We start from the raw sequence: 17,351 nt of genomic DNA, 5'->3' as shown, positions 1-17,351 counted from the left end.
TCTCTATTCTGGTGTTAGTTTAATCCATATACAATCTCGGCCAACAAGACGTATCTTTATAGCCGTCAAATAGTGGCTTGTTGCTTATTAACAACGACTACTGTTCAAGTGACTTCTATAAAAAACTCTGTGGCAGGTGACACAAGGGTTCAGCGGTGCCGACTTGACTGAGATCTGCCAGCGCGCGTGCAAGCTCGCCATCCGACAAGCCATCGAGGCGGAGATCACACGCGAGCGCACGCGCCAGAACCAGCCCGCTGCCGCCGTCATGGACGTTAGTATACTTTATTACTATTATAAATATTTTTTCTAGATTATTCAAAACGAAAATTGTTAATTGCGATAGGCTACAGTAGTTTACCTACCACCAGAAATACATTCAGTATTTCACAAATTATGACATACTTAGGTCACCATTTCGCTATCAATTAGGCATGCATAAACATTTCAAGTATACTCGGTTCTTTTCTATAGTGATTATAATGTAGCAATTATTTAAGACACATGTAAACTTCCAAAATATTAAATTCATAAAGTTTAGTTTACATTTGGCACCACCGCCTACGTTAGTCTTAGTCGAAAACTATGTGGTTGTGTTTTCAGATGGACGAAGAAGACCCAGTGCCAGAGATCAGCCGCGCTCACTTCGAGGAGGCGATGAAGTTCGCGCGCCGCTCCGTGTCCGACAACGACATCCGCAAGTACGAGATGTTCGCGCAGACGCTGCAACAGAGCCGCGGATTCGGCACCAACTTCAGGTCGGTTACAAACAACTGTAGCCCATTTATAGTGTGAACATAGCAACATTTATTGAGTACCAATTGGATTGGTGTGCCAGTTTTGTGGCAAAGGAAACTGATGGATCCTGTAATCTGTACTGCTAATAAACACTCATAGTTTCAGAAGAATTGTATTTCTTCGGCGATAGTACAATACCGCTTAACAAGCATTGGCAAATACCGTGTAACTAACAAAATATTTTCAGGGAGCAGTTAAAACTGAAAGTGGCCATGTTCGTTTTGCATTTTATATCTCGACATTGCACTACCCTTGAGGATTTCTGATGTAATAATGTTCGGTGTTCCCCGTCCCCGCAGGTTCCCGACGAGCGCGGGCGGCGCCGGCGGCACGGGCACGTCGGGCGGCGACCAGCCCACCTTCCAGGAGGAGGGCGGCGACGACGACCTCTACAGCTAAACACTCCACACGTTCCAGCGCTGAGACTCCAGGCCACGCGCCGCCTGTAGTACGGCGGCCGAGCGAATTAATAGTGTCGAGATTTTTAAAAAATACAAAATCGGCGCGCCAGTCTGACTACGCGTCGCGGTCTCATAAAATTCACTGAACCTAGCCAGCTAATGTAAATGTATTTATTTGTAATTGAATCATTCTTATAACATTCGTTTATTTTCCGTTCGCTTATGTTAGTTTTAATTGAATGTGTGTATTGTATTGGTCCCGGTGGGCAATTATAAGATCATAAGGCATAAAGTACTTGTTACACTTTACTACATCTAATGGATCCTGTGCGTAAACCAGTTCCTGGCTATGCGCCGGCGCACACCACATTGCAGTGATTTTATAATAAAAGATTTTTACAGACTAATGATTTGTTTTATTTCATGCAGATTTTTAGTTACCTACCAGAAACAAATATCAAGCCAATGAATTCATGAAAACAAGTTATAAGTTCTAATATTCATTATTAATAAAACATGGTGGGTAGGCCTAACCTATCCTGAATAAAATGTTTGTACACACTGATTTTTCGCTGTGTATTTTTGTCTCAACTTTCCTATAGCCCTATGAGCCATTAATTCTCGAATCCGAACTGATAGGTACTGAGCAGAAAATTAATATCCAACCAACATCGCTGCTTTGATCTGTGACTCGAACCCGAGACCAACGCCACCAATACAGAACTAACGTATTGTGCAATTGTTGCGATAACTAAACACCTATCTCTGATGGTTAGGGGTGCTTTTTAAGTTGAAAACAATAACAAGGACGTCATCCGCACACATGTGGTGATACGATTAGAGATGTCATTTAGGGTGCATATTCAGTAACGGTGACTTGTTTAGTGAATAGCCAATATACGTAGAATTCAGTAAATTTACATGTCTTAAAACTGGGAAAGATGTTATACGTTTCCCACTTCCTGTTGGTGAAAGGGTGACTTGACTCGATGTTAACCAGTATACGTCGAGTAAAAGACATAATGCTAAAAACTGGGAAAGATGTGAATAAGCTTTCCGCTTCTTGGTGATAATATTTGGGCATAAACCATCAGTATTAGCGTAGCAGCTAGGGGCGGCAGCTGACGAGGAACAAAAACGTCGCACAATTCAACGAAAGGCCTGCACCATGCGATACACCTGAAAGGGCAAGGCTTTTTCTAGGGCGGTCATCGCTGATCTTTGTTTTCCCCTAGCTACGCCTATGATCACCAGGCGTAGAGTGTTTTTGCTAAATATGTCTTAAAAGAATAATATGTATATAGAAAGGTATTAGCTATTCAGGTATAAAAAAAAAGAATCAAGTTTTCCCTTTATTCTATGTTTTTCATAAAAGTGTTGTGGAATACGGAAAAATATAGTTTTAATTGAATTTGCAATCCGGTTTCACGAAAATGTCTTTTCCAATTGCGGCGAATTGTCAATCAAATTCCGCAGCGAATAAGTGATGGGCTGTTACGAACGAGTCCGTTCGTTGCGTGAAATACGTGACGGGAGACACAGGATCCATCTACAATTTCGCATTGATTGCCTGTAGATTTCGGGTCAAAAGGTTTCGTACCCGCCATCAATTCGCGGTATAATTTTTCAACTTCTTCATCCGAGAAGCACGTGCACAGTAAATCAAACTCCTGGTCGGAATACTGGGTGCCCATATCTTTCGTCGTGGACTCGACTTTTGCGGGTTCAGGCGGTGCGGAGTGCGTTTGCCTTGAGCCTTCTTCACCAACTTTCTGAGGGTATGCAGCGAACACATTTCATAATTCGGGAGTTGAGGCTCATCGTATTTTGACATTTGCCACATGTATGGCGGTAAATTTTCTCGCAGATGCTTTTTGGCAGTTTTGCCGCACTTGCACTTTGTTGGGTGGACGTATTCAAAGTAACTTTCCCATTTCGGTTGTCTTTCATGAGCCAATTCCCCACTTCGTGACTCAATTTTGTATCCCGACGACACGGATGGTAATGGAGGCACTTCCGGTTCCTTATTCTTCTCGGTAGACATTTCAGACGCACGAGTCGGACTGCAAAAACAGTGTGGTATTCTGCACAAACAACACTCAACAGGCAGTTGCCTCACATTGGGTAATTCGTCTTGCAAAATTTGTAACAGGGAACTTTGCATCTGGAGTTCGCCGTTGTAACGAAGTCGTGTATTTCACTGGAACGTCGTGCTCATAGCAGTGGGTATCTTCGAAGTCTTTGTCATCACCACGATGGCCGTCAATGTACGCTCTTACTTTATCTGAGAACTGATCGAAATTATCACATGCAGCGTAAATACACCTCTTGTTGACAACGATGACCGGCAGCTGAGATGCGCTCGATGTGCAATGCTTAGGACAGAGGTGATCATCAACCTGCGTCTTGACACCTTTGTCACAGAAAAGAAAGAACGGATGCGGTCTGGGAATAGGCGTGTGTATCACCGGTTGCTCAGGTTCAAAAAATACTTTCCGCCTCTGGATTGGAAACTACATCATTTAGTTGTAGCAACATTAATTTTTCCATGTTAATGAAGAATTCAGCATGTTCCGGTAGCGTTTTTAGGCAAAAGCCTACAAACATTTGAAATTTCTTCACAACTTGACATACTTTTCTTTGCCATATATTGATAAATTCTATCCGTTTTCCTTTTCTTTTTCTCTTTGCGAGTCGTATTTCAAAATCTTTCGTAGCAATTTCATCTGTCAAAGCCTTCATTTTCTTTTGATGTTCGTATTTCGACAAGTCTATTTCTTTTTGACATTCCTCTCTTTCCTTCAGTGCCACATAGACTTGGCAAGCCAAATTCTGACATTGTAACAAATTTCGTAGTTTTTCTACGACCGTATGCTTTTCGACGTTCAAATCGTGTACCTTATTTCCCATGGCTGTGCGCGATTCTTCAACATTTTTGATAAATTGTGCTTTGAGTTTCGCTTTCTGTTTCTTTAATTTATCTTCATATTTATCATAAAGTCGGGTAGCTTGCTTTTTTATCAGCATTTTAAATTTGTCTTGCATGTCTTGGAAAGTCTTTCTCTCTCCGTTTGATTTGTAATACAGCTGCATCGAACATAATTTGTTCAACCCTAGTTATGGACGTCGTATATAAAATAGTGAATTCTCGAAAAGCCTGTTGTATTGCTTCTGTATTGTTCTTAGCTGCTTCTTTCGATGCATTCCTCCCATTGTTGTCTGCAACTTGCCTCGATATGCTTTTTCCATTTGATATCGCTTTCCTGCAGCACTCTTTTTTTTTCTTCTTCCATGCGCTGGTTGTGGATTTGCAGTAGCCTGTCTCCAAAATGGCCTATTCCCTCGCATCCTAGTTTAGATAAATATTCTTTCTTTAATGGTTTTAAAACAACCCTGCCTTCTTCTAAAATAACTTTAGGTGGTATGTACCAGTCATTTCCACCACCTTTCATAGGCGGTTCTAAACCTGCAAGAACTTTAAGTTTGGGCGTCATCGATTTGAAGTAAACCTTAGCCAAAGGCGGAGACATCTTTTGANCATCACACTTTGTGTGGGTACTTGTTCTCTCTCCAAGAAACATTTTCTCAGATAATAATTCTCACTGTATCTGGGCATATTTAGTTCAATATATTTATACAAAATAAATGTTATCGAATTAGGTACATCTTTCACGTTGATCGAAAATAAATCAGATTAAATTTAACAAGTTGACAATATTAAAATCAATGTGTGTCAGTGTAAAACTATTTACCGTGCAGTTTTCATACCACATTATATGTGCCAAAACATGTTTTTTTCTTTTTCGTGTGCAAGTTTGTCTTGTATAATAAAAAACCCTAGCCTAGCAATGCCAAGAGTGGTAATGGTAGGGTATGCGGAGCTGCGAAAATTACAATTAACAGAATTGCACATCACTCCTCCCCAACAATGGCGCAACTTTTGGCGACATTTTGGCCGTATTTTCACTATCAGAGTTTATATGTTAGTGTTTACTGAAATGACTAAGTCACCTTAGGCTCGGGTCTAGAAGGAAAGGACGGCTCGTTCGTAGGGTGAACGGAGCGGCAGCTCCAGATGCCACGGACATATACTAAAAAAAGTTGCCTAATATTTTGTTGCGATAGGTTTTCAGCATGAGAGAAATAATAACATACATTATAATTTTCAGCATTAAGATAATAAGTTACTCAAAATGCTCTTTGTGATGAAGGGCGTGGTATCTCCAAGTTTTTGATGAGAGAAGGGCCACACACTACATGCATTCATGCGGCCCACTAAAAATTTACCCCTTATTCATAAATGTTATTTATTTAAGGACGGAGCATTGCTGTGATAAGTTGGTTTCTCAGTGCTGGACTCTCATGGTTGCCTTTCGCAGGTGCGTAGACATAGGGCCGCTGTGATTCAATTCGCTAATATTGAGATACAACTTGAATCAAGTTGGCTGTCAGATATACAAAGCTGAGTAACAGACTTGTTATCACAGCAATGCTCCGTCCTTAGATAAATAAAGTTTATGAATACGGGCGTTAGGATGTAGCGTATCCCATGTCTCTAAGTAATATTCTGTTGTTGTAGTACACGCCTTACTCGTATTCATCAGAGCATAGTGATGTCATCATGTAGTTGACAGACAACGATACCTCACTATTTTCTTAACGTGCATATTCGTTGTAAAGCTGTAATAGCTTCATGCATGCCGTTATTCGTTGTTCCTTAATATTTTGTACAATATCAACGATTTACCTCTTGGGACCTTTATAATTTAAATTTGTAAACGCTGAGGAATATAAAAACAAAAAAATAATATACTCAAAAATAATTTTATTTATAAAAATTATAAATACTTTGATTTTCATTACATAATTGAAATGATAGCACTAAGTGACCTCTCCCACGGCCATTTGCTGTAAGAGAGTCATCACGTGACAGAACCTCTCTTTGATTTCAGTTGCCGAACGATGCGGCAGCAGTTCCCTTATTCTACAAAACACTTGCTCTGAGCCTGCCTCGCCTTTTAGCACCTGTAACATTGTCTTATCTTCATCTCTAGTCCAATTGCTTTTCACTTCTTTCTTAGGCTCTAACGGTTGATCGATTTTAATTTGGTCTTTCTGCTTCACTTTAGGCGGCTCTTTATGATTTTTCTCCTTTCTCTTTTTTACCTCTTTTCCTTCTTCTTATTTTTGACTTGCGCCTTCTTCGTTTTCGGGCTCATTACGGGGCAATCTTTGTGCTTCGTGTTATCATTTACGTCCTTAATGTTCTTCGTTGGCGATCTGAGTTGCTTTCGTTTTTGGGAGGTATTTTGGATGGGTTTTTAGTGCTGCGCTTGGGGGAGGTGCGTTCGTCGTCAGAGTCCGGAGGCGAGGGGTGGGAGTGCGCGGGAGCGAGTCTGCGGGCGTGCACCCGGTATGGTTCCTTGCTGTAGGGAAAGGTGACGCGGGCGGAGCGGAGAAGCCGCCCATGCTGCAGGAACACCCGACCGTTCAGATACTGGAACAAGTTATTAGTGTGTAAGTACTGGGGCCATAGGCAAGCTGCCTTTCTATAATCGTTAACGTTAATAGAACAGAAAAATATAAGAATGATATACCTAATCGATGGTCAATCACTAGGATATTATGTCATTGTCGTACATAATGTTAGCGTTAGCAATTGTAGAAAGGCATCTTGTTTACAGCTCCTGTAGTGCCTACTAAGCTACCTTTTCGGGATATTTGAATGTGTGTTATACGATGAACCAATCGTGTACTGCGTTTTGAACAGCTTGGCGCACTTTTTAAAAGAAGCAACTTACTGCATAACGTTTACTATCAAGCAAAATTTTGTCAATTCTCATTAACTCACCATAGTATCAAGGCCTTCCTTAGCGTCTAACTTGCGTTTATTGTCTGTCTCTTCCTCGAATTCCCACACGTCGTAACCCTTGTCATTGGTGAGAAAGCTCTCGTTTAAGATGTCCGTGCCAGTTTCATACACACTGCAACAACATAATATTATTTGCATCGGGGCAACGCTACAACATGTCTCTCAAACTTTCTTGCTTGAAGATTCAAATTATGCAATTTTAATAAAAATCGGTTTACACAAATAATACGCTTTTGATATTTTGTGGATGGCAAACAGATGCTAAGTAGCAGATGGATGCACGTTGTAAGTCATGACGTCATCGCCATTACAGTCCGCGGGCGCGAGTGAGATAGCGATACAACACCATTAGAAATATAAATTGCTGTTTCATAAGTGTTTAGCGTCACAGAGTCAGTGCCAATATTAAAAATAACAATTCAGTAATCTTTAACAAGAGACTATCTTTAAAACTAACTCAACTACAATTAATATATAAATTTCTTATATCTTCGAAATCCTGCTATTGTACCAAGCTTACCTATCCGGCGGTCGTTCGTCAGGGAACAGCGATCTGAACATTTGCGTGAGCCGAGCGTTGGAGCGCAAATGGGGAAGCACGCGCGCCTTCATCTCGGCGCAACTGCCGCTGTTCACGCCCGTAGAGATCGCGCGCACGATCTTACGTAGCACCGTCGGCTTACGGGCGAACGTGTTCTGAAAAGTTACTCGTGTTTCCATACCTTCAAGAAATTTTGGTATAAAAGCCCTTTTTTGGAGATTTCAGTATTGTTCTTATGGGCGACCATTTGGATTTGTAGAATCACTGCAGTATGTTTTTTTTATGGACAGACTCCTGCAGTCTTCACCTGGGGAAAACAGCGAATGGGATACTAGATTCCCCCGGCTTAACGACTGCAGGGCCCTGGAGGAAAGTGGGAAGGGATAGTTGGAAAGCAAGGGTGAGGGAAGAATAAGGAATTCTCTTAGGATGGGCGGAAGGAAAGAGAAGGGAAAAGTTGACGGGTCCCTCATAGGCTTCAATGTGTACTGACAACCATGAGCCACACACATAACTGTGTGCCTAGGGCCGCGACAAATGTCCCTCTGTGCATGGGCGTGCATTCGGTGTGGAGATAGAGGCAGAAGAATCGCCTCTATCCTATTAAAACCCTTTTAAGAGGATAGAGGCGACTCCTGGCTTATCAACAGCTGCGGCCCGGGAGAATAAATTTGGGTCGGGCAGGGAGAAGTAAGGAAAACAGGTCTTATATTGAAACTAAATGACAAGGTGAGCGAAATAGCTACTTGTTGGTGAGCCACAACTGTCCATAAGCTGCAGCAACACCACAAAGACTTTCTACAAAGTATTACATGATATTGCACTGCTCTTCCACAAAAAAAGACAATGTTAAGTCAAATCATTCCGAGTAATTATACTGGTAAAGTAATCCTTTAGAATATTATATTTGATTGACAAAAAATCAAAGTATTTAGATAAAGGATATCCAATGTAATTTAGGCAATTGATAAATAATTTAATGAATTAATAAAAAAGGAAAGATATGCCAGAAATTTGACATTAAACATTGAATTTCAATTTTAACAAGGAGTAATATTCAAACATAACTTTATGTCTAAACCTGTAAAGCAAAAATAAAAACATGAATATTTTGGTTTACATTTTGAGCAAGTAACCATAAAGATCATAAAAAACATGGCAACATATTTTTATACTGTAATAAAAACACAATTTGCAATAAACATGAATGTCTATTGCATTGAAATGAATGTCTATGAAATAATTGTATTTCTTTTTTTATCACAGTCATTTCTTGAAAATGAGAAATATCTACAATGACTGATCAAGCATAACAGCATATTTCTGTCTCCTTAGTAAACTTAAAACTATTGTATCAGATAAAAAAAAATGTGATTTTCACTTTATAACTTTTATTCAAGGGTTGGGAAAAACAGTACCTAGATAACCCATTGTTGTGACACCTTTTAAGGTTTTTAGAGTTAACTAGCTGTTTTATTTTATACGTAACTTACCTGCAACAACTCTATAAATCCTGTCATTTGGACCAGCATGAAACGATCCATAAACCTGCCAACCTCAGCTGCTTGTCCCGCTTCAAGAACAACAGGAAATCTTCAACAATATCCTTGTGCTCATCACCAAACAGACACACCATCTTCTTATACAAATCTACTGGAGTCTCTTTACTTGGATCAAATGTTTTTAAAATATTTTGAAATTGTACAAATTTATTGGTAGGCACTGATGTGTTCGAGGAAAATCTTGATTGTACTTTTGTGTAGTAGGATCTAATTAATGCTAAAACAATTTAAACAAATATTTAGGTGTTAAAATAGTAGAAATCATTTAAAATATCTATCATGTGGTACAATCTAAATGAGGTTCAGTTAACAAATTTTATTGAGTGAAATAGAGAAGAGTACAAATTTAAGAATAAAATATTGAAAGCGAAATCTAGGTCAACTGTTAATAGATTACATAAACTTGCAAAAGATATTAGCCAAATCATTAATTTGTTTATTTACTTGGCTGGTGATCTGATTGCTTATCATAATAAATTTTATTATTTATGTTTCATACATTTATTGGTTAAGAATTAGAAAAAATTGTTTTGAGAAATACATTTTTCATTAAATCCACAATTTATTAACTAAAAAAATACAATTAATGCTTATGATGAGGGTATGAAATTAGTTATTTGTCTAATGGGTACAAATTAAATACATGCACCTTGTTAAACCTTGGGATTCAAAGACAATAGTGACAATTTATTATGTAAATATTTGCACAGGGATTACTCAATCCCACTTATTGGTTATGAAGACTAAACTGAACTCATACAAATGAGAATTTAAATTGATAAGACCTCCAGAATGTTAGAACAAACATAATATGATTGAATGCATTCATTTGAATCATTTAGGATGAATGTAAATGATTCATTCTATAGACTATACTTACCTGTCTCAAATGCATTATAATTTATTCTAGAATCTTCCTTATTCTTAACATTCTTAGTTTTATTGCTTTCTGGTGGCTTTGTAGTGCTAGAACCCTCCTGCGCAGCCTTAGGGACGACTGGCTGAAACGTAAACAGATCGAAATTCTTTCAGCACTTCGAATGTACACACAAAAATGGCGACATAATTATCTTCACATGTAAAATTAAATGGTAGCGATGCTCTATTTAATAATGTTGTTTTATGAACAAACTTATGATAATTACACGGAAAGTAAAATTTGTTATAAATACCAAAAGAAATACGTCAAGAACAAGAAAGTTACATAAAACTAATCGTGTCCTGTGACACTCACCTGAGCATTGATAACTGGTTTTGTTACAGAATTTGGAATACAAAAGCTCGTGCTTGGTTCAATCTTGTTACCAAAAGCATCCTGACTGTCCCTCGTGAACAGAATAGGCATGGAAGGCAGCATCTGGAACTTCTTACACTACTCTTGCAAACAAAACAACACTGACGCACCACGGTTGGACACGATTTTACATGATATTTATAAACAATAAAACATTATAAAACACTTTAATATGAACACCAAAAAAGAAAAAGATGTCAAGAATCGTTTAACATGGTAAAATATTTTGTTTGTATTAAATCCAAACAACACAAACCATCCAAAGAATGGAAACATTTTTGACAGATCGAGGACGCGAAAATGAGCGGGCGGAGAGCGCGGACGTTTCATTTTTCAATTCGCTTATAAAAAATAATTTTGATTCTAACTATTCTCAAAATTCAATAAAATTGTAGGGAACTTAATGTACTTCATATTTTTATATGAGTACTGCTGCTTTTATAAAAATATATTTTATCATCGTAAAGTTAGACGTGGCGAGCGCGGGTTTTTAAAAGTTTATCTTTATGCATTTTTAAGTTTCCTGCGGTTTTAAAAGAATTTAATAATGTAAGCGTCGAGAAAGATCAATAGTCTTAGAATTACATGAATCCACATAGTTAGATTATATCAAACAGATTTTTTAATACTAAAGTTTGTAATAATAATTATCTACAAAGAAGTTTCGTAACTACGATGGGTACTAAAACGTTAACAATAACATTGCGTACGAATTAGGAAAATTAAATGAATGTAGATATTTATGTTTTTTCATATCCATATGGCTAAGATCTTAAAATGAAGAGAAGGACGTATTATTCGAAGCCACGTCGTAAAAAGAAAGTTCGTACATTATTGATTATTTAAAGTAGCGTTGCATCTTTATTTTTAATTAGAATGACATAGTCGGTTATTAGAGAAATAAATTGTAGTGTCTAAGTACTTATGTTTTTAGATAATAATTAGAACAAGTTTCAAATTATTTGAGCGTAATTATTTGAGCAAGTTATTAGTTATTATATGTGTATTGGCATTTTTTGCATTAGGTTACCCACCAAAAATTATTAAGATCGAATCATTTCTAAACATAGGTAAAACTATAGATTGGAGAAACGTCGTACAAATCTGTATAGGAAAATTCAATTGGATAGCTATCATTGCAATGTCTATTATTTCATACAAGCAGCATTGTTCAAGCACTATTGCGTTCTGATTCGAAACACTTTATAATTCATATTTAGGTAGTACATTACAGAGGAGGTATACCTAAGATAATGATACTGACGGTTAACATCGAATGTCTGGGTTACCAGCGCAGTGCCTTGACGCATACTGCATTGTAATTAAAAGTTTTGTGGTGTCTGCTATTGAACATTTGATTGAATTATGCTGTGATCTTGTTGGACTGTCTTGATGCTCTGTCGTCATCCAATAGTATATAAAATTATCTACTTGCTACCGAATTCTAGGTATAAGTATCTAATTAAGTTGCTCTTATCTTTGACTACTGTTCATCTAAATCTTAAACTATATCTCAGTGATTGTTCTATGGTTTCAGAAGCGAGTATTTGATGCTAATGAGTATGCAATCAAGAAGACCGTGGCGCAAGGGATGCTCGACATTGCCCTGTTGGCATCCAACGCATCACAACTGAAATATGTTCTCCAATTCGGACCTATTCACGAATTCTATACATTGCTGATTGCGTTGATCACTATATCCATAATATTACAGGTGAGTTTCTACTTAATATTGGTAGTTGGCTTCTTCTGTAGTAGTCCGTTTGGATAAGTCTCACCGTAAAGTCTATTTCTACTACCAAGTAATATTGTGCGCGCACTGTTGTGTTGCGGTTTAAAGGATATTATAACTAGTTTGGATCAAAATATCTCAGGGTGACAAGCGCAGTGCGATGCTTTGTACTCATTTCGGGGTTTGAGTGTAGTTGCTACTATTAGTAGTTTTGTTTACCAACGGGCGAGCGGCTTACGTGTTTCGTCACTGATTTATATGAAAAAAAAGAAAATAAGTACCTCTATGTGTTAAAGGTCGCTAGAACCCAGCTGTAGGTACTTATCTGATTTGTCATTTTAGATATTTAAGAAGCGCTTATGAACAAAATATGTTTTCGCGTTAATCGTATCCGTATAATTAATTTTTGGACTCCAAGTTTTGCTCGAGATTTCACGCGCGTGGAAGTTCTTCCCCATCAATAAAATATTACAGTATATAATTTGGGCCATTTGTATGTCAAACTTCTAAATATATTCAGGGTATTTTGCGTTTACGTCTGACAAAAATACATAAACTTCTACTATTAAATAAGATTGTGAATTCCATTTAAGTTTTTTGTAGGTGACTGTGGGTTTGGTTGTCTTCACAATGAACGCTCTACGTCTTTGTGGACACTTCTTCCGGTGGCACCGCGCTGCAGCCAGTACTTCCAATTTCGTTGTACTCTCAGTCCTTCTTATAACGCTGCTAAATATCTTCGTGTCAGCATTCGACTCTTCTTTGGCTGCGTATTTGCAGATTTAATGAGGTTTGATGAGGTTCTTTCGTGGTCTTATTAAGATATTTATTATTATTAGCGATTGTTTACTGCTATGTATTTTGGCCATATTAAGCCAATTCGTCAGGGAATTCCCTATTTCGTGTAGTGTATTTTTTCATGTACAAGAAGAACAGAAGGGCTTAGATAAGTATTTGGTGTAGGGGTGGATATAAGCAAAATTTTCTATTTGCGATTTAATTTTAAGTTGATGTACACACTAATATCATCCATGTTTTAATATAATTATAAAAATCTATATACTTACATCATGAGTGTAGTAAAATATGTGACAGTAGTCAAGCAAAATGGCGGCATTTCCTCTTTTATTCGGATACACATTGAATAACACTGTGATATATTTTTATTTCACTAATTTTAAATATATATTTGTTTCATATCACCTTCAAGATTGTTAATTGTATTTCCTTGTCGATAGCTCGTTCTGGGCATGCTGTGCGTGATAGTCGGCAGTTTGGACGTCAACCGGAACGAGAATCAACAACCGGCGAGGTTTTACAACAATATAATAGTGTTGTTAATATTCATTATATCTATTATTAACATCGTTATATCGGCGTTTTCGATTAAACATACCACAGGACCTTTGATTATGATGCGGCTTGAATATTTACATAAAAGCGGCAGGGGTGGTTCGGCATGGAGGCAACGGAATAGTAATTAATAGTATTTTGTTCAGTCTAAAAAACCTGATTTAAATAACAGTTTTCGATCACGTTTAATTTTTATACTTACTCGTATATTTAAATACGACTACATAGGTATATTTGCAGATATTTTTGTAATGTTGAAATACATTAATGTAATATTTATGGATCGATTGCACTAGTGTATAATAATAAACAACTTTAACATCATTTTTATGTATTTATGTACAAATGGGCCGGTATAACTGTTTATTGACGAGGGATGATTGCCATTCCCCAGTCGACACTCTACGATCCTACTCCACTTACTATTAGGTGCAGTGGGGTCTCTTTGCCGTCCCAGCATAAAAAGTATTCGTGCAATACAAAAACTAACTTGACGCTAGAACTAAGGGCCAGATATTTCGCATCCCTGCACTATGCTCGTCATCCTGTTAAGTATAATTTGCTCCGTAAGGTACACTGGTTGCAAATTTCAAATAAAACGCATTGAATGCGGCGGCGCACTTTTGCTTGATGGTAGAAGCAGTACCTATTATTAACTAGCGGTGCTGCCGTAACTGAGCTAGACGACAGGGGCGGAAAATTCTCGAAAATAAAGCGTATAAGGATACGCTTTTTGTTTCTGGCCTCGTGCTTAGGGGCGGAAACTTGGGGTCCGATTCTGGCAGCAAGAATTCACTTTACACCACTGCTACTCACAGGAACTCGCAAACAAAACTCTATTACTGTCTATAAGCTAATCACAGATTAATGTTAGAGACTCGTAGAGTTTCACCGCTGGTCGTTAATATCAGCCACACAGAGTCCACTGTTGAACATATGTGCCCTTAAAGATTTCCACAGGGATCTGGCAAAGTTACATCGATGTCATAAAATTTGTGCTGTTGTCAACCCTGATTCAGGAATCGCAGTGGCGTATGTGAGGGCGGGAGTGGCTCGTCTACTTAGACAAGCTAAATTTAACAGACTGGGGCTTTATTCTCTATGGCGTATGTCTTTTTGATAGAAGATAACAGTACGTAACGCACCGCGTCGCGTTTAAGAGAAGAAATTGGGATACAGAATACCATTCCACCCTAATTTCACGAAGAAAACGTAACACGATCGCGTTACGAGTTCACAGTTAAAGAGCATAAGGCGCCAGTTTACTAAATTCGTATTTTTTGCCGCAGACGCTCTCCTTTACTCCGGACTGGTATAATGTTTTGCTTCATCGGAGGAGCATCCCAGAACAAGGAAGGTTGCAATATGGCTCTATCGTGTTAGCATTGTTTGGTTATCTCTGGTATTGTACTGCGATGTGATTAATATATCTTTCGGATTAGACACTACTGATTATGAAAATTATCACCGGTGGGATGAATTAAAACTAACTACTGAGCAGTAAGCCTTAAGACCCTCCAGACTTGCTCGGTGACGTAGTTGTAATTGTACACGGTACGAGTACAACTAACGCGCTGAGGTCCTGGGTTCGAATCCCGTGTGGGGCCAAAATAATTGTAGCTGGTTTTTTCATCATAAAAATTAGGAGTCAGGAAGTTGGCGGTGTTATACCCCCGTGCCTCGGAATGCACGTAAAGCCGTTGGTCTTGCACCTGATCTTTCTCCGGTCATGTCGGATTGCCGTCTCACCAGAGTATGAGAGTGAAGGAACAGAAAGTGCACCTGTGTATTGAGTACACACTTGTGCACTATAATATTTCCTGTGTACCTGGCTGATCTCCGTTGCGATTCTCCGACGTGGCTGAAATTCGGTTAGAAGGAATCTAGGCCTTGCGCGGTAGTCCTGTTCGCCACCTCCTAAAATCACCACTGATACTGTGTATTTTACATTTTAAGCTGTATTTTTATTACCCTTTTATCAAGAAAAATAATCAATGCTTTAATTAAACATTTATTAATTTCTATCCTTCCTCGAAACTTTGAGTAGCGTAAATTGGAATGGTTAATTACTGAGTAAGATGTTTTTGTAGAATCTATCTTAATTTCTATTTTAATAATAATTAATATACAAATTGTTTTAAAATATTGAACAAGTAAATATGATGTTTAAAAAAATGCGTGAACGCACTATCAACTCCGAAAGGGCATGGTTTATCAGCAGTTTGTAATTTTATACTATTATGAGGCTAATAATAAAGACATGAGAATGTGTCGTTGTTTATTTTGCCTTCTACTTTACAATGTAAGTTGGCTTTTATCCAGAAAATAAGTTGCTGTTACGACATATTTTAAATGTGATGCAAGATGATTTTTTTTTATTGCGAGCAGGAGCGACGTTACCTACATTATACATACAATAGCCAACAACTTCTGTATTCAGCGACATATATGTGTAGAATGTAGATGTCTCTATACATATAATATGTCGAGTTCATGACAATTAGCTCTTGTTAGTCATTCATTTGTAGAAAAAACAGATATCAGTTGTTACAACATTTTTGTATTTTGTAACGCTATCAACATATTTCGAAAAATATAACGCATCGGCCGCTGAATTTATTTGTGTTAGAAATTATAACAGTGACTAAGGTGTGATTTGTAATTTAAATTCATATATTTTTATAGATATTCAATTTTAAAAAATATAAGTGCTTAGTATATTTTTTAAAGTTGTGATTGTGCTAAAGATATTGTGATCTATGAGTTATATTGCAACTCCGGTCTTATATAAAATTAATACAATTTAAGTAAATTCACTGGCAGTGGCTCACTATTACGAGTTTCTATATAAAATTTGATGTGCAAATCGATTTTTTAGCGATAAGTTCCAATTATCCCGAAAGATAAATAATGGGAGAACCATAAATTATTGTATTTTCTAATTTTTATCAACATGTAAATTTTAAATATTATTTTTGTTCCAAAGGAAAAAAAATACAGGACCTTGTAATAGTGACTTAGCGAATTGAGAATATTTGGCGATCATAATAGAGTTTGAGTATTTCGACTTTAAAATATGGAGAAGCCGGTCAGATTCGTACTTGAGAAGGTACATACTATATTCTAACTGTATTTATTGTGTATAAACAAGGTGGTACAGAGTAAACTTGCATCATTAAAATTATAACGGGACTATACCAGACTATACTGTATCAATTTAAGCACAGGTCACCTCTACTACTGAGAGGGTAGACCTTCGTCCACCACGCTAGTCCCAGTGTTGTAGCACACACTTCACATACTTTCGACATTCCAATGATGAATAAATTATGAAGAAGTAAGTAATCTTAATTAAATATTAATAATTCTATTTTTAAATGATAGTAAAATAGCTTAACTGCCAAGACAGATCGCGTATTCAATTTTATCTCTAAAACACTCCTGATAGAAGTTACGTGTGTTTTTGTTTGACATTTATAGTTAAAATAACTTTTGATGAAGTGTTGTTTCAAGAAGACAAGTACATGTATTCAATTACACCGGTCAACACGATTTTTGAGTCTGGCTCCTGAATATGAAATATTGGTTTCTCCTATGTTACAAATAAATAAAAAAATAACTGTTCCGATCAAAGTTTGCTTTTGTAGAAACTAGAGCAATTTTACTGAGTTTCATAAAACACATACAAATTTTATACTTTCTCTGTAATTTTATTAGAAAATACGATAAAAAAAATTTATTATTGAACAACAAAGTCTTATTTATAAAAGAATTATGACAAATAATATCAAACAAATA

The 17,351-nt window shown here is 37.2% G+C and overlaps 2 protein-coding genes and 1 pseudogene across 2 annotated transcripts; 2 read left to right on the top strand and 1 right to left on the bottom strand.

Annotated features, from left to right (window-relative positions):
• Positions 1–114: 114 nt before the first annotated feature.
• Positions 115–1,284, top strand: LOC119192638 (transitional endoplasmic reticulum ATPase TER94-like). Its single transcript, XM_037446445.1, has 3 exons — positions 115–274; positions 604–758; positions 1,098–1,284. The coding sequence occupies exons 1-3, from the start codon at positions 269–271 to the stop codon at positions 1,195–1,197; spliced, it is 261 nt and encodes an 86-aa protein (XP_037302342.1). The 5' UTR covers positions 115–268; the 3' UTR covers positions 1,198–1,284.
• Positions 1,285–6,007: 4,723 nt separating this feature from the next.
• On the bottom strand, positions 6,008–10,690 carry LOC119192637 (annotated as a pseudogene).
• Positions 10,691–11,201: 511 nt separating this feature from the next.
• LOC119192636 (ninjurin-2-like) lies at positions 11,202–13,737 on the top strand. Its single transcript, XM_037446444.1, has 3 exons — positions 11,202–11,290; positions 12,006–12,182; positions 13,439–13,737. Exons 1-3 carry the CDS (start codon positions 11,246–11,248, stop codon positions 13,682–13,684), a joined length of 468 nt encoding a protein of 155 aa, XP_037302341.1. The 5' UTR covers positions 11,202–11,245; the 3' UTR covers positions 13,685–13,737.
• Positions 13,738–17,351: the final 3,614 nt, after the last annotated feature.

Source organism: Manduca sexta, unplaced genomic scaffold (assembly GCF_014839805.1).
Source record: "Manduca sexta isolate Smith_Timp_Sample1 unplaced genomic scaffold, JHU_Msex_v1.0 HiC_scaffold_3023, whole genome shotgun sequence".
In the NCBI taxonomy this organism is placed as follows: Eukaryota; Metazoa; Arthropoda; class Insecta; order Lepidoptera; family Sphingidae; genus Manduca; species Manduca sexta.
This window is presented reverse-complemented; position numbering and strand designations above follow the sequence as displayed.

Excerpts from the sequence above, each read along its gene's own strand:
- LOC119192638 (XM_037446445.1), top strand. Across the intron at positions 759-1,097 it reads GGATTCGGCACCAACTTCAG|GTTCCCGACGAGCGCGGGCG; the intron begins GTCGGTTACAAA and ends CCGTCCCCGCAG.
- LOC119192636 (XM_037446444.1), top strand. The coding sequence starts at position 11,246 with ATGAAGAGAAGGACGTATTATTCGAAGCCACGTCGTAAAAAGAAA. Across the intron at positions 11,291-12,005 it reads AGCCACGTCGTAAAAAGAAA|AAGCGAGTATTTGATGCTAA; the intron begins GTTCGTACATTA and ends CTATGGTTTCAG. Across the intron at positions 12,183-13,438 it reads CTATATCCATAATATTACAG|CTCGTTCTGGGCATGCTGTG; the intron begins GTGAGTTTCTAC and ends CCTTGTCGATAG.